Source organism: Macaca fascicularis, chromosome 2 (genome assembly GCF_037993035.2).
Source record: "Macaca fascicularis isolate 582-1 chromosome 2, T2T-MFA8v1.1".
NCBI lineage: Eukaryota > Metazoa > Chordata > Mammalia > Primates > Cercopithecidae > Macaca > Macaca fascicularis.
The window spans coordinates 114860772-114882919 of record NC_088376.1 but is presented as its reverse complement, the minus strand read 5'-3'; the positions used below and the strand labels follow the sequence as shown (position 1 = coordinate 114882919).

General features: G+C 43.2%; 2 protein-coding genes across 3 annotated transcripts in view; both read right to left on the bottom strand.

The window, feature by feature from the left end:
• The window catches only part of IQCF2 (IQ motif containing F2), an 85181-nt gene that overhangs the window by 28397 nt on the left and 34636 nt on the right, over window positions 1-22148 (bottom strand). The window contains exon 2 of one of the 2 annotated variants that reach the window (XM_074032375.1): window positions 4380-4478. Coding sequence is in view for 1 of the 2 variants with exons in the window: in XM_045386174.3 (XP_045242109.1) it covers window positions 20614-21045 (432 nt within the window). In the remaining variant the exon portion in view is untranslated. Of the gene's footprint in view, window positions 1-4379; window positions 4479-19223; window positions 21046-22148 lie in introns of those variants that run through there. The other variant, XM_045386174.3, reaches the window with a different exon arrangement.
• On the bottom strand, window positions 9281-17205 carry IQCF3 (IQ motif containing F3). Its single transcript, XM_074030200.1, has 3 exons — window positions 17083-17205; window positions 10511-10558; window positions 9281-9850 (listed from the first exon to the last, which is right to left on the bottom strand). The coding sequence occupies exons 1-3, from the start codon at window positions 17203-17205 to the stop codon at window positions 9419-9421; spliced, it is 603 nt and encodes a 200-aa protein (XP_073886301.1). The 3' UTR covers window positions 9281-9418.

The following is a 22148-nucleotide window of genomic DNA, read 5'->3' as shown; positions in this document are numbered from 1 at the left end:
ACTGGTTGTGGTACCCTTACCCAGCCCTTTTAACTCCTCTAACCTAACCCCCTCCTTTCCCCTTCCCGGCGGAACACTACATCAATGAGTCAGTACTAGTAGAAACCAATCTCCTCACTCTAGAAAAGATTCAGGAAAGACTCCACCAGAAAAACCTCGGATCAAGGCCCTCACTTAGGTGGTGGCAGTTGTCTGTGGCCGGTTAAGTCCTACCCTTTCTAAGCCCCTTATTAATCATTGGCTTCTTGCTACTCATAGCTCCCTGTGTCCTCCGCTTCATCCAGGACCACATGAAAGAAGTCTCCCAGGTCACTTTCAGTCAGATGCTGCTCCACCCCTATACCCGAGTTCTGACCTCCGAAGAACCCCACGACGACCCATATCAGCAGGAAGCAGCCAGAGGAACACGTCGCCCCATTTTCTTATCAGAAAGAGGTCGGAATGTTAGCCAGGAATCTAGACCCAACATGGCGGCATTGCTTGGCGTAGCAGGCCTTTTGTTAAAGACTCCCTTCACCCTTGTACACACCCGCAGACTTACATGCATCAGAGTTCCGGATGGCCAACCACACTCCCCCATGACCTGCAGCTCACCTGCATTCCACAAGTTCGTAAACAGCAGTTTCCGTTAACAGTTTCCAAAGACCCCTTCCTCATGACCCTTACTCAACTCCTGCCCTAGTAGTTTCAAGACCTCCCAGGCCCTGTTTGCACAACCAGCTTCCCTACCTCTCGGGCTATAAAAAGCCTTGACCCTCCTCCCTCAGCGCAACTTCCTCGGCCCACACCTTTGGACCGAGGAACCTTGCCCACGAGTCCTAATAAAGGCTATTCTCACTGCCATTTGCCTTGTGTCTTTGTTCCCGGTTTGGCTCCAGCCTCAGTTTACCTTTACAGTTATAATAAGGCTTGGAAATGTAAATTTTTGCCTAGGGTTAAAGAATTGTTTTAAATTAGATAAGATAAAGCTGAAAGTTCAAACAAGTGGTGGAAGGATTGTGGAAATTAATCTTGCAAAGGAGTTCTCTGTGTGAACATACTGACTAAGTTCAAAAGAGTATTATATGGTTTTTCTGTAAGTGGAGCATTGAAATAAAAGCACAAGGTATTCTTAAGGCACGAATCTGCTCTTTGGCAAAATTTGTAAAGGGTTATAGAAGGTTTTTGCTTCTTTAAAATTTTGGAGTCATCATTTTGGCAAAATAAATAGTTTATGGTAATCTGGAATTCTATTTCAAAATATCAAGTTTTTATTTATTTATTTATTTTGACGGAGTCTCGCTCTGTTGCCAGGCTGGAGTGCAGTGGCACAATCTTTGCTCACTGCAACCTCCACCTCCTGAGTTCAAGTGATTCTCCTGCTTCAGCCTCCTGAATAACTGGGACTACAGGCGCATGCCACCGTCCCAGCTAATTTTTGTGTTTTTAGTAGGGACAGGGTTTCACATGTTGGCCAGGATGGTTTTGATCTCATGACCTCGTGATCTGCCCACCTCAACCTCCCAAAGTGCTGAGATTACAGCTGTGAGCCACCAGGCCTGGCCAATATCAAGTGTTTCAAACTGTGAACGTATTTTTTTTTGACAATTTTTAATGCATTATATTTATTATATTTATTTACTAAAACTTTGAACATATTTAATAGCCTTCCCAAAATCAAACTTCAGTTTCAAAATTGTCTTTCCTGATGCCTGGCTTTTTGGATGGTTCAGAGAGCCCCTGAAACATCCAGAAAAGAGGTAAATGAATTATTTGACATATTTAGGTACATGGAATTGCCAAAATGATGTTCAGTCTTCTTTAGGTTATATTTTGGTGAATGCTAGTATATGTTCCAACATTATATGGGATGTCTAAAATTCTTGTGTCTGAGTATATGCCATCAATCATAATTAAGGTTGTTAAATTATTGTAAACCACAGAGAAAACCAAACTTCTTTGTCAATTGTGTTTCTAACTGTAACTACCCAGGACATTTTGTTATTCACAGACAGTTGTTGTCTTGTTTTAATCCTTTTCAAAAGATAGTTTACAATAAGCTATAGGACTCTGACAGGTGCTCTCAAATACAGATTTCTGATAACTTTGGAGATTGTGACATAGGGATAAAGAAAAAGTACAGGACTTAGGAAGAGCTGAAATGTTCACAAATATCATGCAAAACAAGAATTGACTAAATGGACCGAACTCAGAAAGCTGAAGCAATCTTTTTGACATTTGATTGGAAAATTGCTGATCCTTATTTTGTTTCTCAGAGCCAAGGAAACGTATTTTGAACTACTTACAGCCTTTAATAATTAAGCAAGGTATATTCCTGTAATCAAAATTTGGAGGATGTTTGTTTCTCTCTGCCTGGTTCCCCTAGAATTTGGAAACTGTCTGTGAGTATTCTTAACTTATGGCAATACAGTTGTTTGCATCAGTGCAATAAGAATCCATTTCTCTTTTGCAATAGGACACAATTGGAAAAAATGGTTATTTTACCAAGGATTTGACAGGGAAGGTATGCTTCCCTTTAAGGAGCCAAGCTTGATTTGCAGAGTCAATAGAAGCCCAGTGGGGAGACCAGCTTCATACCCTCATCTACGCAGTCCCTGTACAGGGTTCCTGACCTGTGGTCAGTAAAGAATGTCACTTTCTGGCTGGGCTCAGTTGCTCACACCTTTAATCCCAGCACTTTGGGAGGTTGAGGCTGTGGATTACGAGGTCAAGCGATTGATACCATCCTAGCCAACAGGGTGAAACCCCATCTCTACTAAAAATACAAAAATTAGCTAGGCATGGTGGCATGCACCTGTAATCCCAGCTACTCTGGAGGCTGAGGCAGGAGAATCACTTGAACCTGGGAGGTGAAGGTTGCAGTGAGGTGAGATCGCACCACTCTACTCCAACCTGGTGACAGAGCAGGACTCCATCTCAAAAAAAAAAAAAAAAAAAAAAAGAATGTCACTTTCTAACAGGTCCCAGAGTTCCAAGCTTATCTTGGGACCTTAAGAGGAGAGGATCAGCCAACTTGCAGGTATCTGAGGATACAAACCCATGACTGGTGGCTGGGCTTGGCTTTAAAAGGTTTTATCTGAGATTCCTTGTGGAACAGACTTCTATCAAAGCCAATCCAAAAAGCCTATGTAGAAATAGTTATTCTTGCTGCACTTTATGCAAATAATAAGGCTACATATAAAACTAAAGTCTATTTTGCAAACCACTCAGTCCTATGATCACTTGTTTCTTAACAAAAATGAGAACTGGAGAAGGAGAAATTATGTTCCAAAACTTATCATACATTTGTCATTAAATTATAAACTTACTAAATGTTTTTAAGTTTTCACCCACATTGTAGACTAATCCTGTTTTTTCCTGTGAACCAACCAGCAATCTCCAGCTGCAGTTCAGAAAGAAGAAGGGGATGGGTAATGTAAAAGTCTGGATCAATATTCTAGTTTTGAGCAATTATCCTGCAAATCCTGCCAGGTGATGGGAATAAATAGGATGCCCATCACTCAGAGGTTTCCTTTTTGGGAAAGTAAGACCAAGGGAGCTAACCAAAGCCAAGCTCCATGCACCCAAATTCTAGAAAACATAACTTTAGTCTCCAGTTATCTGGGCATGTCAGAAGACATCCTTTTCTCTCCCTTGTTGGAGAAGGACTCAGTTCCACAGTTGCACCTTAGCATTTGGCTTGTGATAAGGAGTCTATGCAACATTCCTGATCTACATTTTTGTCCCAAACTCAATCCCAAGCTTCCGGTCAAAGCCCTAGGAAAAAACAACTGGATCTGAGGAATCCAGAGGCAGATGATAATGGAAAACAAGTTAAAAGGCACAGCGGAGATAAGCATGGCTGATTCCTGCCTATTAAGCCAAGCTTTCAGTTTCGTGGATGGCCTGGTGCCTCTTCCATGATGGATACTCCCTGGCAGGTGCTAACATGTCTTACAAAGATCTTTACACTTTACTCACATTCCCATAGGCTCATTCACAGGCCTCTACTACAGAGCTCATTGTCCTAATCTTCCAATCTTTTACCTTCTAGGTCCCTGACCGATGGACCAAACCATTTACCACTGTCTATGAACCTGAATATATTTTAACTTCAGTTCCCCACAAACTGATGATAAAGTCCACTGCCCTAAGTTCTCTTCTTTAGGAGGACTTCTCCTCACTTCCATCTTTTAAGACCAGCCTTGAGTGAGACCACACTACAGTGTCAGGCCAGTTTTGCCTTGTACTCACATATTGAGTCAACCTATCTAGGAACCAACATCAATATTTTCCTCTCCCAATATCTGATCATAAGAGAATCCCCATGCACATGCAGGTGTAAGCTAAGGGAGAGGCACTGATGGAATGGTGGTAGATGACATGGAGCTCTGGGCTACCTGCTAACACAGCTTTCTTGTTTCCCCCAGCTCTGTTCGTGTTCAGTCAGGAACATCCCACTTCCGTCTTATGATGGATTGATGCTGGGCTCACTCACCCTGTGGATATGACAAAAACTAGATTATGATGGACATTTCCAGTTGCATGATCACTTGGAGTTCCATGGTTGGGCACATCATCTCTATCATAGCCCAGTGTCACACAGGGAGCTATTTGACAAAAGGTGTGTAATTTATTGTAGGTGGCATAGAATTGCTCCAGAATCCTAGGAACCTGTGCTATGATTCAAGCAATAAAGTGTGCTATTAAGTTTATATGGCGTCTTTTCCCACCACCACTAGAAGTATATTCTAAGACCTACCAGCTCATATGACCCAAGTGGCAGAGCTACTTACACCATGACCCAGACCTGCTGCAAAACATTTCCTGCTGAGTCTGATTCAAAACTGACAGCCATTTATGAGTCTGATTCAAAACTGACAGCTCTCCATTTATTACCTGGTTTCCATATGACCTTACTCTAACATGGGGGCCCTTGATGATGCCTTGGATCCCCAGGTATCAATGTCAACTCAGACTCAGTGCCCTTTTTCCTTTCGCTAGTATATAGTCACATAATATATACAGAAAAACTGGGTAAATCATTAGTTACTGTGTTGCAGAGTCCTTCTTTCTGAGGTCCCAGGCTCTCCTTTGATCAATAAGCATAATGTTTAAACTGGTTCAGATACAGAAACCAGATAAATGCTTGTGACTCTATTGGGATGGTGAATTTCAGCCTCCTGGCAATCTATCTTTGATTTCTTCTGGTTGTATATATTGAGCATACGCTTGTTGGCTGCCTACCTGCTTTGCACCTAGATTTACCACATCCATCTCCAGATCTCTCTGTGGGTCAAGACCTGTGACTGCTACCCCACTTTTGCCATTCTTCACATTAATTGTACCTTTCTGGTTTATGATAGATGTATGCTTCTGCCTCTATCAATTTAGGATCCTATTATCTGCATTGCTTTCACTGACACCAGTTGTATAGAAGCATCTCTTACTAGTAGCCCTTGCCTACCAAGGAGATACCACATTGAACTTTTCTCTCCTTTTTATTTCTTCCAGAATTCCTGACGATAGGGAAACACATTGTTGTGGGGTTTTTTTGTTTGTTTTGTTTTTTGTTTTTTGTTTAGACAGAGTCTCTCTCTGTTGCCCAGGCTGGAGTGCAGTAGTGTGATCTTGGCTCACTGCAACCTCTGCCTCCCGGGTTCAGTTGATTCTTGTGTCTCAGCCCTGAGTAGCTGAGATTACAGGTGAGTGCCACTGCGCTCAGCTAATTTTTGCATTTTTAGTAGAGATGGAGTTTCACCATGTTATCCAGGCTGGCCTCAAAATCTTGGCCTCAAGTGATCTGCCTGCCTCAAGCTCCTAAAGTGCTGGGTTTGTGGGCGTGAGCCACCGTGCCTGGCCCAGAGTAAGCTTTTAAAAATTGATGCTGGTGCTTTTCTCACTAGTACATTTTTTATTGATTCATAAAACAAAATGTCCATTGGGTTTTCCACAGGATATAGTCAACTGGTGGGTTTTCTGGCTTTATGTATTTACTGTAGCATGCCCACTGCTTCTTTAAGCCGTTTTTTTTTTTTTTTTTTTTTTGAGATGGAGTCTCACTTTGTTGCCCAGGCTGGCATGCAGTGGTGATCTCGGCTCACTGCAAGCTCCGTCTCCTGGGTTCATGCCATTCTCCTGCCTCAGCCTCCCGAGTAGCTGGGACTACAGGCACCTGCCACCACACCTGGCTAATTTTTTTGTATTTTTAGTAGAGACCGGGTTTCACCATGTTAGCCAGGATGGTCTCAATCTCCTGACCTCGTGATCTGCCCACCTCGGCCTCCCAAAGTGCTAGGATTACAGGTGTGAGCCACCGCATCCGGCCATAAGCAGATAAGGACTTTAAAGCAGCCATTATAAGTGTGCTCAGGGACTTCAGATGGGGAATCCCACTGGTGCCTGTAATCCTAACACTTCGGGAGGCTGACATGGGAGGATCACTTGAGCCCAGGAGTTTGAGACCAGCCTGGGTGAGACCCCCATCTCTACAAAAAATTTTTAAAAATTAGCCAGGCATGATGGCAAGCACTCGTGGTCTCAGTTACTTGGGAGGCTGAGGTGGGAGGATTGATTGAGCCCAGGAGGTCAAGGATGCAGTGAGCTGTGATCATGCCACTGCACTCTAGCCTGGGTGACAGAGCAAGATCCTGTCTCAATTAAAAAAAAAAAAAAAGAAAGAAAGAAAGAAAAGAAAAGAAAAAAGAAAAAGAATGTCCACAAACCCCAAATAAGAGAAATACAAAGAAATCTACATTCAGGCACATAATTTTAAAACTGCCAAAAATCAGAGAAAAAGAGAAGATCTTAAAAACAGCTAGCAAAAGAACACATTACATATAGGGACACCACAATATGAAGCTGGCTGACTTTTAATGAGAAACAATGGAACCAGAAGACAATTGAATAGCAACTCTAAAATGCTGGGGGCTGGGAGGAGCCCTTATGACCCAGAATTCCATATCTGGTTTAACTGTCTTTCAAAAATGAAAGCAAAATAAAGACAAAGACAGAGATAATTCATTGCTAGTTGATCTGTCTTACAAGAAATCTAAAGCAAGTCCTTCAGCCTGAAAGGAAATGACACCAGAAGATGATTCAAATCTGCAGAAAGAAATGAAGTACATTGTAAACAGTAAATATTTCAGTAACTATAAAATGCTGATAAAATATGTATTTTTCTTTTCTCCTTTTCATTTATTGAGATGACATAAGACTGTATAAAGAAATAATTAAAACACTGTATTTTGGGGTTTATAACATATATAAGAGTAGTATATATGACAATAGTAGCACAAAAATTGGGAGAGAAAATGAAACTATATTGGAGCAAATTCACTATATTTAACCAGAATTAAATTAATGTGGACATTAACTAACTAACTAATTGGAATAAGTTAAAATGAACATTGCAACACCTTGAGCAATCACTAAGAAAACAATTTAAAAATAGTTTAAAAATTAACAGAAATTTAAATGGCATGCTAATATTTAACACACAAAAAAGATGGTTAAAGAAGAAAAACAAAATGGGCATTAGACTTATTTGAAACAAATAATAAAATGACAGGTGTAAATATAATCACATCAATAGTTACATTTAATACTAATGGTCTAAAACGATACTGTCAGACTAAATCAAAATGTAAGATCCAACTATATTCTCTTTGCCTTTAAAAACCTGATTGAAACAAAGCCCAAATGGAGCTCATATCCAAGGTTACCTGCATCTGAGTCTTCCAGGCAGCTGTCTTAACTTTGGCTCAAGTAAACTCTTTAAATTATATTTTGTGCCTCAGCCTCTTCCTTTTAGGTCAACACTTTTTACAGCTGAAGAGAAGTCTGTGATATGCATATACCACAGGTTGTCTAACCATTCACCCATTTGGGTTGGTCCACTTTTTTGGCTATTCTAAAGATATAGAAAAACAAAAAACTTAGTTTATCCTATCATACATCCAACTATACTCAGCACAGTATTTCACCTCTGGTCACCAAGAAGTGTGTGGGGATTTCTCCCCACGAAGCAATTCTCTGACAGATTCTTCAGTGGACACCAGCTTGATGTCCCCTATCTCAATTCAGTTCTGACAATATCTATGTAGAGATAGAGTCAGATCCCATAGCTTGGGGGGGCTCAGTCCCACAAGACTGCCTCACACTTCAGATGCTAATCACAAGCACAAGTTGTTGCCCTAGAGGATAGAAGGCAACAACAACAAAAAAATCAGAGACCAGGGTGGTTGAAATGAATGCTGTTGCTGTAGTCACTGATGAATGATGACAAGGGCTAGGGCAATGCTACCCAGAGTGTGGTCTGTGGACCAGAACCAGCGTATGAGCTGTTTGTTACCAATGAGATCAGCACAGAGATTGAGGATAAGCATGGAGAAACTATTATAGCAAATTGAAATCCAATATTATGTGTTCTAATAAATAAAAATAAGGCTTTTGTTCTCTATGACTTTTCCATATATTTTTCTCATAATTCATTTTTAATGTTTTACATATGAACTGGTCTGTGATGAATTGGACATTTTTAAGAAGTGATCCTTCTCCATGGACCATTTGGGAGACAATGATCTAAGGTGGGTGACTGAGATCAGAAGGAAGTCAAAATCACTGGAGGTGAAAAACAGGGGGTTTGGGAGCATCACAGTCCATGCCAAAGTCCCTGGTTATGGTACCACACACAGGGAGGTGGTGATGGCGGTGGGAGCCCTGTTTGTGTTCAGGGTCCTGGGGAAGCAGGTGCTGAGGAGGCAGGAGGGAGTCAGAGCTCAGGTGCCTTAAGATCGTGGTATCAGCTGCTTCCAAAAGGGGCATTCCTGTCCATCAACCTCCAAGTTAGCATGAGGCTCACAAACCTTGTACCCAGTTGTCACTAAGGACAGCCTCCTGTGCTTTCCCTGGACAACACTGCTCCAAAGAGTGCTCCAAGGGCCTGATGGCCTGACTTCCGTGAGGGATTTGGCAAATAGAAACCCAACCTGTGCAAGCCCCAGTTGGCTTCTGATGGTTGAATGAAAGAGCATGGCCTCAGACACAACTGTCTTCCAAGAGGGTGCCCAGATTCTTCAGGAAGGTGAAGCCCATACCCTTCTGATTCCAAGCTCAGGAGACAGGAATGATGCCAGGGCTGTGGAGTGGGACATCTGGCTCTGAACACGAGGACAACCTTGGGCTGCAATTTCTAATTTGCATGTAAAGGCAGCAGCATATGGCCACCATCAGTCCTCACAGGGGCCATAGGCCCTGCTGGGGCAGGGAGAGGGGAAAGAGGAAGTACTTGCACTGAAGTCTTTCCTCAGGTAGAGAAGGAGAGAAAGAGTGGGACATGAATCCCAGGGGTCCCTGTGGTGAGGGGAATCACTGAGACTCACACAACCTAGTCAGACATTTATTGGGGGCAGTGGAGCTTGTTCACACCCCAGGCCTTTCAGATTGATAGGATTTCAATGTGGAACTCTGGCTGCTTTGAAGGGATTGCATATTGGACCTGTAAAAAGCTATCAGTCTGGAAGGCAAGGCTGCTCTCTGGGACCTGGAACAAGCGAAGAGAATTGCACATTTGGCGGTAACATTGCCGGCACTGCCACATGCGGATGCAGGACTGGAGTTTGACCACTGCCTGCTCCTGGATGACATAGACCCTCAACAGGGCCTGCTGCCGTTGATGGATCCGTCTCTGCACCAGCGTCCTCCACCAGCACTGAATCATCCAGGCCCTGAGGGCAGCGACCAGCAGGGTCCTGCGCACCAGGACCCCACGCCACCAGGCCTGGATCTTCCCAGCCGCCTTCACCCTTTTTCTGTGATGCAGTTGTGCAACAAGCAACTGGCCAAGCAAAGCAGAGGACTCCCAGTGAATTTATCACCATCAAGCACAGGTGGTTCTCTAAAGAATCAGCCCTCTCCCTGCCAGTTTTGAGGACCCAGGAGACCTGGGTGGGGTTTGTCCCCTACTTTTGTCCTGTCCATGGCTCTGGACACCCTCAGAGTCCCAGTGCCCTCATCTATGAAATTGGGATATGCTTGATCTGTGGACTTCTTGGGTTCATGGGACTAGGGGAGACACTTTCTGGTTCAGAAGACCTGACTGGAAGACCAGGATGTGAGGAACTGAAGGATTCTTATAAGAATCCATGAACTTCTGCATTTATGGCCTATGTCTTGGTCCAAACCCCAGCCACGATGCTGCCTCCTAATGTCTTGCAGCCCTTCGGGGTCTCCCCTCACCTCACTTTTGTGGACTTCCACTACCATGTCTCAGTCCCTCCTCATTCTCCTGGGCCTTTCCACTTCCTGTGCTGAGCCCCACCTATCATGGCTGTGCACACGAAGCTTCCTCCCCTTTTACCGTCTATCTTCATACCTTACTCAGTTCACCCAGGAGAGGGAGGGCTTGAGGGGATAAGAGGGCAATGCTGAGCCAACCCCTGTGGGACCAGAGATGGAGCTCCATTCTAAGAACTCTGGGGTCAAAGAGTCAATGATCTGCAATTCTCTCACCCTCCTGGGCCCCACCTACCTTCCGCTTCCTCTGTCTTTCTATTGCATCTTCATCTGGACCACCTTTCTGCAATCAGAATGTGGGTGTGGGGGAGCATGGGTGAGGACCAGCCTGACTGCAAAGTCCCCACAGGTCCAGTTCCCCATTCTTTGCCTGGGTCCTAAGAAGTGGCCTGGTGCTTTCCTGGGCCATGGGACAACTCCCCACCTGTGGGGGAGTGTGTGTGCCTGAGTCTTACACAGCATTTACTGCCCATGGTTTGGAGCAGTGGTTCAGGTGATCATCTCCCTCTGGTTGTTGTTCCCTGACCTTGGCAGGGGCAGGAAAGGTGGAGAAAGAGATGGCCATGATGTCACAAAGGCAACTATGACCAGGGGCCAGGGTGCCTTTTCCAGGCTCAAAATTGATGGATAAAGAGCAAATATCTGGCTCTCCTGTTGACTTCCTTGGGCAATTCTCTGTTGAGGAAAAATTGTGTAAATATCATTTCTCAGATTGTCATCTGCCTGTTAACTTTTTTCATGGTTGCCTTTCCTTCCACAGTTATCTTTAATTTTTGATATGCTTGAATCCATTGCCCCTTTACAATTCTGCTTTTGTAGTTTTCTAATAAAGTGCTTTTCCATCCAGCATCATAGATTTTTCTATTAGACTCTGGTCTACCTTTTACATTAAAGTGTTTTAACATTTAATGTAGATTTTTTATAAGACATTTACAATTAGAAATGACAAAGGGGATGTTATGTACCACTGACCCCAAAGAAATAAAAATAGCCATCAGAGACTACTATGAACATCTCTATGCACATAAGCCAGAAAACCTAGAAGAGATGAATAAATTCCTGGACACATACACCCTCCCAAGACTGAAGCAGGAAGAAATTGATTCCCTGAACAAACTAATAATGAGCTCTGAAATTGAATTAGTAGTAAATAGCTTACCAACCAAATAAAGCACAGGACAAGAAGGATCCACAGCTGAATTCTATCAGATGAACAAAGAAGAGCTGGTGTCATTCCTACTGAAACTATTCCAAAAAATGGAGGAGGAAAGATCCCTTCCCAGCTCGTTCTATGAGGCCAGCATCATCCTGATACCAAAACCTGGCAACACCAAAACTTTAGGTCAATATCCTTGACAAAGAGTAATGCAAAAATCCTCAACAAAGTACTTGCAAACTAAATCCAGCAGTCCATCAAAAAGCTAATCCACCATGATCAAGTAGGCTTCATCCCTGGAATGCAAGGTTGGTTCAACATATGCAAATCAATAAAATGTGATTAATCACATAAACAGAATTACAGATGAAAACCACATGATTATCTTAATAGATGCAGGAAAAGCTTTTGATGAAATTCAACATCTCTTCATGTTACAAACTGTCAATAAACTAGGTACTAAAGGGACATACCTCAAAATAATAAGAGCCATGTATGACAAACCCACAGCCAACATCATACTGAACAGACAAAATCTGAAAGCATTCCCCTTAAAAACTGGCACAAGACAAGGATGGCCTCTCTCACCACTCCTATTCAACATGGTATTGGAAGTCATCGTGTAGCTTTAGAACATCAGGGAAAAAGAACATACTAAAAGTTTCCAGAAAAAAAAAAAAGAATAGGTCACATCCCACAAACAAAGGAATCAGAGTGATAGAAGGCATTGTATTGGTCGATTCTTGCACTGCTATAAAGAAATACCTTTAAAAAAAAAGAAAAAAATACCTGAGACTGGGTAATTTATAAAGAAAAGAGGTTTAGTTGTCTCACAGTTCTGCAGGCTGTCCAGAATGCATAGTGGCTTAATAAACCAATGCAGGAACAGAAAACCAAGTACCACATATTCTCACTTAGAAGTGGGAGCTAAATAATGAGAACTCATGGACACAAAGGGAAACAACAGACACTGGGGACCACTTGAGGGTGGAGGGTGGGAGGAGGGAGAGGAGCAGAAAAGTAACTATTGAGTACTAGGTTTAGTACCTGGTGATGAAATAATCTGTAAAACAAACCCCTGTGACACGAGTTTATCTATATAACAAACCTGCATATGTACCCTGACCCTAAAATAAAAGTTAAAAACCAAAACCAAAACTAAAAACCAACAACAAAAAAGAACTTCATGTACCTTGTTTAAAAAAACTTATAATTATAAATTAATTATAAAAATTATGAATAATTATAATCTAGCATTTATAAAAATTATAAACAATTATAAATTAATTATAAAATTATAATTAATAAAAAAGGACAGTATGCATTTCCTGCCTTATTCTCTCCCAAAAGAATCTCCCATTGCTGAGACAACTATTTTTAACTCTTCTGTATATTTCTCCTATGATTTACCTCAATAACATGCTATATTGAAAATTCTTTATTTTCTCTTTTAGATATTACCTCTTGACTTCTTTTCATGAAGCGAAGATTTACCTGTTCCCATCCTTCTGCTCTCCTCTCAATATGATTATAGCATCACAGTTTTTTGTTCAGTAAGTATTCAGTACTTCCATCATTGTGATTATGTATCCTGTCCATGACTTAGCAACATGGCATATTGCTATGACATAGCCTTTCATGCATTTCCTGTCTGTTTTTCCTGGAGCTCTTGATTGCCATAGTTTGTACTAATTTATCCCCAACTTTTCATCAAAACTCGGATAATTCATCAACTCTGCTTTTTTCATGGACCCCTGCACCACTCTGTAATCTGGGTAGCTGCTCTTAAAGCCTGCTGCCTGGTCATTCTTCTGGGGTACCCTCTCCCCAGCATCCTAGGAATTTCCTTCCCCTCTTCCCTGTGAGGACTGTCCCACTTATGGATCCCACATGTTGCAGGCACAGTTTTACTGGGGATGCAGAACCACTCTGGATGCTATGGGATAAGGAATTCATAATAGGAATTAGAACATATGCAATTGTGCTAGCATCTGGGGAAAAGAGGGTATGACATTCTAGGTAGAAAATTATTTTTTGTTCCTTTCTTTTTTTCTTTTTTTTCTTTTCTTTGGTTTTTCTGAGCGAGGATCTCTCTCTGCCACCCAGGCTGGAGTGTAGGTGCACAATCACAGCTCACTGGCTGCGACCTCCCAGGCTCGGTGAACTCAGCCAATTTTTCCACCTTGGCCTCTGGAGTAGCTGGGACTACAGGCACGTGCCACTGTGCCTGGCTAATTTTCTTGTAGAGATGGAGTTTCACCATGTTGCCAGGCTTGAAAATTATTTTTCTCTCAGGATATTGAGGAATTTGTTACACTTTCTATTAGAGGTTTGGATCTGTGCCCTTGCCCAAATCTCCTGTTGAATTGTAATCCCCAATGTTGGAGGGGGGGCCTGGTGGGAGGTAATTGGATCATGGGGGTGGTTTCTCAAGGTATAACACCCTCCCCTTTGGTGTTGTCATGGCAGTAGTGAGTGAGTGAGCTAATGTGAGATCTGGTTGTTTAAGTGTGGCACCTCTCCCTCTCTGTCTCTTCCTCCTGCTTTTGTAAGATGTGCCTGCTTCCCCTTCACTGTCTGCAATGTTTGTAAGTTTCCCAGTGCCTCCTCAGAAGTCACTATGCTTCCTGGACAGCCTGCAGAACTGTGAGACAATTAAATCTCTTTTCTTTATAAATTGCCCAGTCTCAGTTATTTCTTTATTTTTCCTTTTATTTTTAAAGGTATTTCTTTATAGCAGTACAAGAATTGACTAATACAATGTCTTTTATCACTCTGGAATGTGACCTATTTTTTTTTCTTTCTGGAAGCTTTTAGGATCTCCTTTTTCCCTGATGTTCTGAAACTACAAGATGATATACCTAGAGATGTGTTTTAGTTTTGCTAACCGTTCATTGTGTTGGGCACTGGTTTAGCCTTGTCAATTAAAAATTCATGTCATTTACTGGGAAACTTTGTTGTATTTGCTTTTTTTTTCTTTTTTGATGATTTCTACCCCTCAATTTTTTTAGTTTTCTACGTTTAGAAATCCTATTAGTCAAATCATAGATTGATCCTTGAAGTTTCTAATATTTTCTACACTATATTCCATCTTTTTGTGTCAGTTTCTCCCTGTAAGGTGATGGAATATGTCTTCCTGGCCTTGAGTTTGACTATATGACCTGCTTTGGTCAATAGAAAAATGTAGAATGACAGTATGCAAGTTCTGGACTGGGCTTTAAGAGGCTTGTCCTTTTACGTTTGCCATCTTAAACTTTTTGATCTACTTTCTGGTAGTTTTTGATATCTTTTAAAGAGTCATTCCCATCCTCTGAATATTCTTTTTTTATAGTACACTATACTTGTTTTATTGATTTGTTGTTATCTCTTATGGGTCTAAGAATACTAATGATAGCTGTTAGTGGGGTGTGTGTGTGTGTGTGCGTGTGTTTGAGACGGAGTCTTGCTCTGTCACCCAGGCTGGAGTGCAGTGGTGCGATCTTGGCTCACTGCAACTTCCGCCTCCTGGGCTCCAGTGATCCTCCTGCCTCAGCCTCCTGAGTAGCTGGGATTACAGGCACCCGCCACCACACCCAGCTAGTTTGTTGTATTTTTAGTTGAGATGGGTTTTCACCATGTTGGTCAGGCTGGTGGTCTCAAACTCCTGACCTCTAGTGATTCGCCGACCTCCGCTTCCCAAAGTGCTGGGATTACAGGCATGAGCCACTGTGCCTGGCTTGTGTGTGGTTTTTAACCTTTTCTCTTGTCTCTAATATTTCTTCTAAGCCCTTCTCTTCTGTTTCTGTTTTTGTCTCAGTTTTCTCAGATAGAAATTCCAGAACCTTGGGTAAGAGAGTAGGATAATGAAACCTGTCTGTAAGCCTTTGGGGAGCTGATTTGGGAGAGAGGGCTGGAGGCTTCTCTATTTAGCCTGTACAGTTGCACATACTCCCTTGGTTTTTGGTATGGTGCTTCACCACTGCCGCCAACTACGCCTGCATTCCCTGCATTCAGATGCTCTCTGGTTCAACTTATCTAGTAAATAAACCTGTCTTCTGCCAAGGTGGGGATAGAACTCTTGCCTGGCTATACGCATCAAGGAGGAGGATGGGGTGAACATACAATTTCATAAATAAATGTTTATTTCCCACTTAGAGTCTTAGTAGACAGTGCCTCAATTTCACACTAATCATTTTGTAACACATTTTAGTGTCTGTGAACACTTTTCTATTCTGTTTTCGAAATTGATTTAATGAACTGTGGAAATTAATTCTGCAATACGTTTTTTTTTTTTTTTTTTTTGCATTAGTTTGTCAAGTTCCCATAAGTCATGATGAGATTTTGATTAGAATTGACCTTAATTTTATTGTATTGGAATGTGAGTTTCATAGATTACCGTGGAGACAAGCGACAATATTACAATGTTAAGAAATTCTATCAATAAATATACTATGTCTCTCCTTTGTTCAGATCTTCTTTTATGTTCTTCTGAGCTGTGGGCAAAGTGGCACTTGCAATGTCAGGGATAAGGAGTGCACTTTGCTTTTGCTCTTCCTTTCTTGTTGCTGGCTGGATTGTGAATGTAATTATTGAGTTTGAAACAATCATTTTTGAATCAATAATGACCTTGGAAATGGAGGCAAAACATAGCAGAGTAACACATTAGAGGGTCCAGGATTCCTCACCCTGTGGAGTGCCATATCAGGTCTGGATCACCTATACTGGACTTACATGGGAAAGAGAAAAAAATCTCATTTATTGAAACCACTGCTTCTTTGGTTGTGCTGTCACTCACAGCCACCTTCATCCTGATATATCTAGGCTCCGCCCCAGTGGTTCTTAGGGTGGGCGGCCCCAGAGCAGCAGCCACAGCATCACCAGGAGTCTTGTTAGAAACACACATCCTGGGATCCTGATACACTGAATCAGAAGTGCTAGGTAGGGCCCAGTAATCTGGGCTGTGACCAATCCACCTTTGATTTACCCTCTGGCCATTCTGATTCTAGGTATGAGCTGATTTATCCACAGAAGATTCCCTTTCACTGTAGTTTTCTGCATTACAGAAATGTTCTGGTCTTCTGTGTGTATAAATTGAGAGGCAATTCCATGATTACTGTCAAGAACTCCCTAGGCACACCTTCTGTCAAGTTTCTCATTCAAAAACCAGTGTTTGAAACCACTTCCTGAAATGTTGCTCATATGATATTAAGCCCTCTTTGTTTATTAATCCAATGAAATGTCTTACTCTTTAGATATCTGACCTGGCAAACTGACCTGAGTGAAAATGGGGGTGTCTTGACTCACAAAATTAAAATTTCCAGTAGGACAGCTAGGCAAGCTTTAGGCATGGCTAGACTTAGTCCCTCCCTTTCCATCCCTTGACTGTACTTTCCTCAGTTGGCTTCATTCTCAGCAAGCTTTTTCTGTGTGGTGCCCTCAGCAGCTCTGCTTACATAATCTCTATAGTTAGCAAACCCAGTAGTTCCAAGACAGCACAAAAGCTGAGGCTTATTGGCCTGGTTTGGGTCTCGTGCTCAGCCCTGAACCAATCATATGCATTAAGTGACCATATGCATCAAGTGTTCTGATATTCCTCTAAGCACTTGCACATTCTGGGTTGATGAGCCTGAGTGAGTCATGCCTCCATCATGCAGGAGCAACCACGTTGGTACCTTCTCTAAGGCTTCTCCATCCCATGGTTGTGGGGCCATTGGAGACAAAGGGTCATCATAATTTAGAAAAGCAAATTGATCGTCTGAGGACTGGCTGGTGAAATAATCATCTTTACCAGTCATTTACAGATCCAGAAAATCCAGTGAGTCCAAGAGATGGAAGGAGACATGACATCAGCAGAGAGTAGACAGAGGGAATAGAAGCCAATAGGGAAAGATACTGAGGAATGGAAGAGACAGAGTGAAAGACAACATTACGAGAGGTGGGCAGAGACAGAGACAGGCAAAACCCTACAGAGAAAGAGAGCAGCATGCACCCATGAAGTGGAGGGGCAACAACAGACCCTGCCCCACCACGCTGTGCACACAGACACACTCACACACTTGGGAACACTGCCAGAGAGAAACGATAACACAGACAGACTGAGGCTGAGAACAACATGCCTATTGGGTATGAGGGATCTAGGGTGGCTGGCTGAGAGAATCATTCAGGGATGGTGGGATAGTTGTTTCTAGGCAGTAGGATTTCAACTGTGCTTAAGTCACAGATCTAAGATCTGGATGGACTTGTGAATCGTGTATTCATTCATCAGATAAATATTTATTAAAACAACAAAAATAAAACAACCACCCAATGAAAATTATTGCAAGGGACTTGAATATACATTTGTCCAAAGACGGTATTCAAATGGAGACCATGCACCTAAGTCAGCAAAATTAGTTATTAGGGAAATGCAAAATCAAGCCCACAATTAAACATCACATCACACCAACTAGAATGGTTATAATTTTTTTAAAAAAGAGAAAATGGTGAATGTTAGCAAGGATGTACAAAAATCAGAACCCTTGTACATTGCTGGAGGGAATGTAAAATGATGTAGCTGCTAGATATTCACAACAGGTTTATTCACGAGAGCCAAAGGTGCAAACATCCAAATGTCCATCAACGATGAATGGATAAGCAAAGTGTGGCATATCCATACAATGGAATATTACTCAGGATAAAAAGTAATAATATATGCTACAACATAGATGAACCTTGAAAACATTATGTTCAGTGAAAGAAGCCAGACACAAAATATTGTATAATTCCATTTATGTGGAAAATCTAGAATAGGTAAATTCATGGAGACAGGTGCAGATTGGGGATGGCCAGGGGCTGGAGATAATGGAAAATGGTAGTTTAATGAATATGGGTGTATTAGTCCGTTTTCACCCTGCTGATAAACACATACCTGAGACTGGGCAATTTATACAAGAAAGAGGTTTGTTGGACTTACAGTTCCACTTGGCTGGGGAGGCCTCACAATCATAGCAGAAGGTAAGGAGGAGCAAGTCACATCTTACCTGGATGGCAGCAGGCAAAGAGAGAGCTTGTGCAGAGAAACTCCCATTTTTAAAACCATCTGATCTCGTGAGACCCATTTACTGTCGAGAGAACAGCACGGAAAAGACCCATCCCTATGATTCAATCATCTCCCACCAGGTTCCTCCCACAACACATGGGAATTATGGGAGCTACAAGATGAGATTTGGGTGGGGATGCAGAGTCAAACCATATCAATGGGATTTTCTTTTATTGTGATAAAAATGTCTGAGAACTTTATAGAGATGGTGATTGCTTTACATTGTGAATCTGCTAAATATCACCGAATTGTTAATTTTAGTTCAGTGGTTAATCTTACGTGGTTAATCTAAAAATGATTAGTCTCATTCATTGCATGAAGATCACTTCAAACTTACAGACCACACACACACACACACACACACACAGACACACACTCTTCTTTTTCTTTTTCTTTTTTTTTGAGACAGAGTCTCACTCTGTCCCCCAGGCTGGAGTGCAGTGGTGTGATCTTGGGTCGCTGCAGGCTCCGCCTCCCAGGTTCAAGCGATTCTCCTGCTCAGGTTCCTAAGTAGCTGGCATTACAGGCACGTGCCACCACGCCTGGCTAATTTTTGTATTTTTGGTAGAGACGGGATTTCACCATGTTGGTCAGGCTGGTTTTGAACTCCTGACCTTGTGATCTGCCCATCTCGGCCTACCAAAGTGCAGGGATTACAGGCGTGAGCTGCTGTGCCCGGCCCTGCTTCCTGTTTTTTTTTAATGAGTCAGGTGTGGCCACAAGCGGAGACAAAAAGAAACTCAAGAAAACTAAGTTTATTACACTCACAGGACCTGGTTCTTACAGTGGGCGGCATGCCATGTAGGGTGACAAGGGAAGCTCCAGGCTTTGGTGAGGTGGCAGAGGAAGAAGCAAGGGGAGATCTGAGGTCGTGGTCTTAATTGAGTTTCCGAGGGAAAGGCAAGGTAGGGCAGGGTAAAGCGTTAGGGTTGGCTGGTTGGCATAATGTGGTGAGTTCTAAGCTGCAGAGGTGGTCCCTAGTGTTCTGGTACCTGCCCAGGAATAACTAAGGGAGAGGAATGTTGCCTCCCGTGGCGTAAGAGCCAGATGCAGGAGGTCGGCTCTGGATTGGGTAGTTTGGATATCTAAATATATACAGATTGAGTACCCCAATCTAAAAATTCAAAACCCAAAATGCTCCTAAATCGGAAGTTTTTTGTGTGCTGAAATGAAGCTCAAAGACAATGCTGTTGGAGAATTTTGGATTTTGATTTTCAGATGACGGATGCTGAATATGTAAGTAAAAAGTAAATATTCCAACATCCCCCAGAATCTGAACTCTGAAGCTATTCTGCTCCTAAGCATTTCAGATAAGGCTACTGAACCTGTACATATGTGTAGATACATAGAGAGGGAACCACAATGTTCCAAGTCCCATTCTAGGCCCTGGGAACACAGCACTGACCCCAGAATCCTGCTGTCCTGGAGGCAACCCTCTAGAAAGAAAAAGAAAATAGACAATAGGGTAAGACAAGCTCAAGTAGTGATGAGGACTTTGAAAACAGGAAGGCAGACTGAGGAGCTGGAGAGGGTGCCTTTGCACGGAGACAAACCTGCATAGAGTGGGAGCTCCATACAGAAGCCGATGAGCCTAGGAGAGCAGGCAGCAGGGCAAAGTTCTCAGATGGGAACATGCTTGGGATAGTTGCTAAATAGCAGAGCAGCCAGGGAGAACATAAAGAGGATGAGATGGCCAGGGCCAGACTATGCAGGGTTATGCAGACCCAGGGAGGGCTTTTGAACTTGCTCAAAGTGGTAAGGGAAGAGGCTGGAGGATTAAGAGCCAAGAATGGCACAGGCCTCCATATTGCATGGCCACAGGGGGTGCCATTACGCACACCACAGCAGGAACCAGTCTCCCTGGAGCTGACCTTCTTGGTGGCTCTGCAACCCCAACCCCCTCACCTATGGCCGACATTGCCAATCTATCACAAGCCCTGCTCCTCCAGCATGGGGCTGTCACATCCTTCTCCCCACAGGACCCCAGACAAGCCGGCTGACTACTCAGAGCTGACCTGTGAGATGCCAGGTACCTGTCCTCATTTCCCTAACCCTTTGCTGAGACAAAGATCTCTCAGAGTTTGTTTAATAGAGAACTACGGACACATAGTTGGAGCAGACCTGGTCAGTTCTTTATTGGGAAGGGGATGCAGTCTGTAATTCGGCAAATCTGTGATCCCAGGAAGATGTCAAGCTCAAGACTCAGCTGGCTTGTTGTGAGCTCATAGCTGCCATGGAAAAAGCCACGGGTATGGCAACTTCTCCAGCGCCAGTAGACCTGGATGATGCGGACAGCATTGAGCAAACGACAGTAACGACGGCGGACGCGCCACATGCGGACCCAGGACTGCAGCCTGACTGCTGCCCATAGCTGCCGTGTGCAGAGCTCCAGTGCCGCCCGCCGCCTCTTCGCCTGCAGCCTTGCCAGCACCTGCCTCCACCAGCACTGAATGATCAGGGCTCTGAGGGCCGCATGCAGTAGTGTGCGTCGCACCAGCGTGCCCCGCCACCAGGCCTGGATTTTCGTGGAGGCCAGTTCAATGTCACCAGGTGGCTTCTTTAGTGGGGAGGGGTGCAAGGAAAAGGAAGGACACTCAGGAAACATTATCACACATCAGTCAGTCCCAGTCAGTCAGTCCCAGGGTGTGAGAGGAAGGGGCCTTGATCCTCTATGAGGAAAGGCCCTTTCCTCTAAAGTTCATGAATGGGACAAGAGCTGGACCTAGGAGACCTGATAGGTTTCCACTCTCTGCCACCCACAGGTTAATGGACATGGTCACCTCACCTTGACCTCTGAGTCTCAATGTCCCCAACTGCAAAATGGAGGTAGACTGCCCTGGCTACCTCACTTGAATTTCCATTGACCTTGTCAGCCAGTCTAGAGCAAGGACACTGTGTTTAAGAGGTTAAAGTGTTACCATGATCCACCTGGGCTGGACCACCCCTGACATCCATGACCCTTCCCTTCAGATCCTCCCACAAGCTGGTGTCCTTTGCTGGCCCTGCCCTCTCCTCCCCAGCTCCAGCTCAAATCCACAACCTGCTTTCTCCCTCTGTCATGTCATAGTATTAAAACTTTCCCCATTCCACACAGTTTGGGATCTTTCTCATTTATTTCTCACTTTGACCTCTTTTGACTTTCATACCTTAAACTTCAGTTACCCTACACACACATACACACATGTGCACACAGACATGCACACACACACAAATTTTAGACTTAGATTGATTTCCATTTGGCCATGCATTATCCAAACAGTGCTCATCACTCTACTCTTGAACTTTGCATGATCTTGTCCCCACATTTCAGGGTTTATCTGCCCTGCACCCAAGTCTCCATGTCTCAGTCACCCACCTTTTTCAGGCTGACAAGGAAATGGGAGAAGAAGATATCTCAGGATGAATCACTTGCTGATCATCCCTGCTGTGTGTATGGCAATTATTTGTCCTGGTTGCTTGGGATATTTTTAGTTTATGATGCTTATTCCTGAGAAATAATAGCACCACCTTCCACAAATGTATCCTGGTTTGGGCTGTAAATTTCATGGTCATCCCAAGCTATGAGCCATAGAGAAGATAACCATCACTACTGGGCGACGAGGGTCAGAGAAGTTGCCTGTCAGGGGTCTGTCCCAAAATTAAGGGTCTGCTGTGACCTAC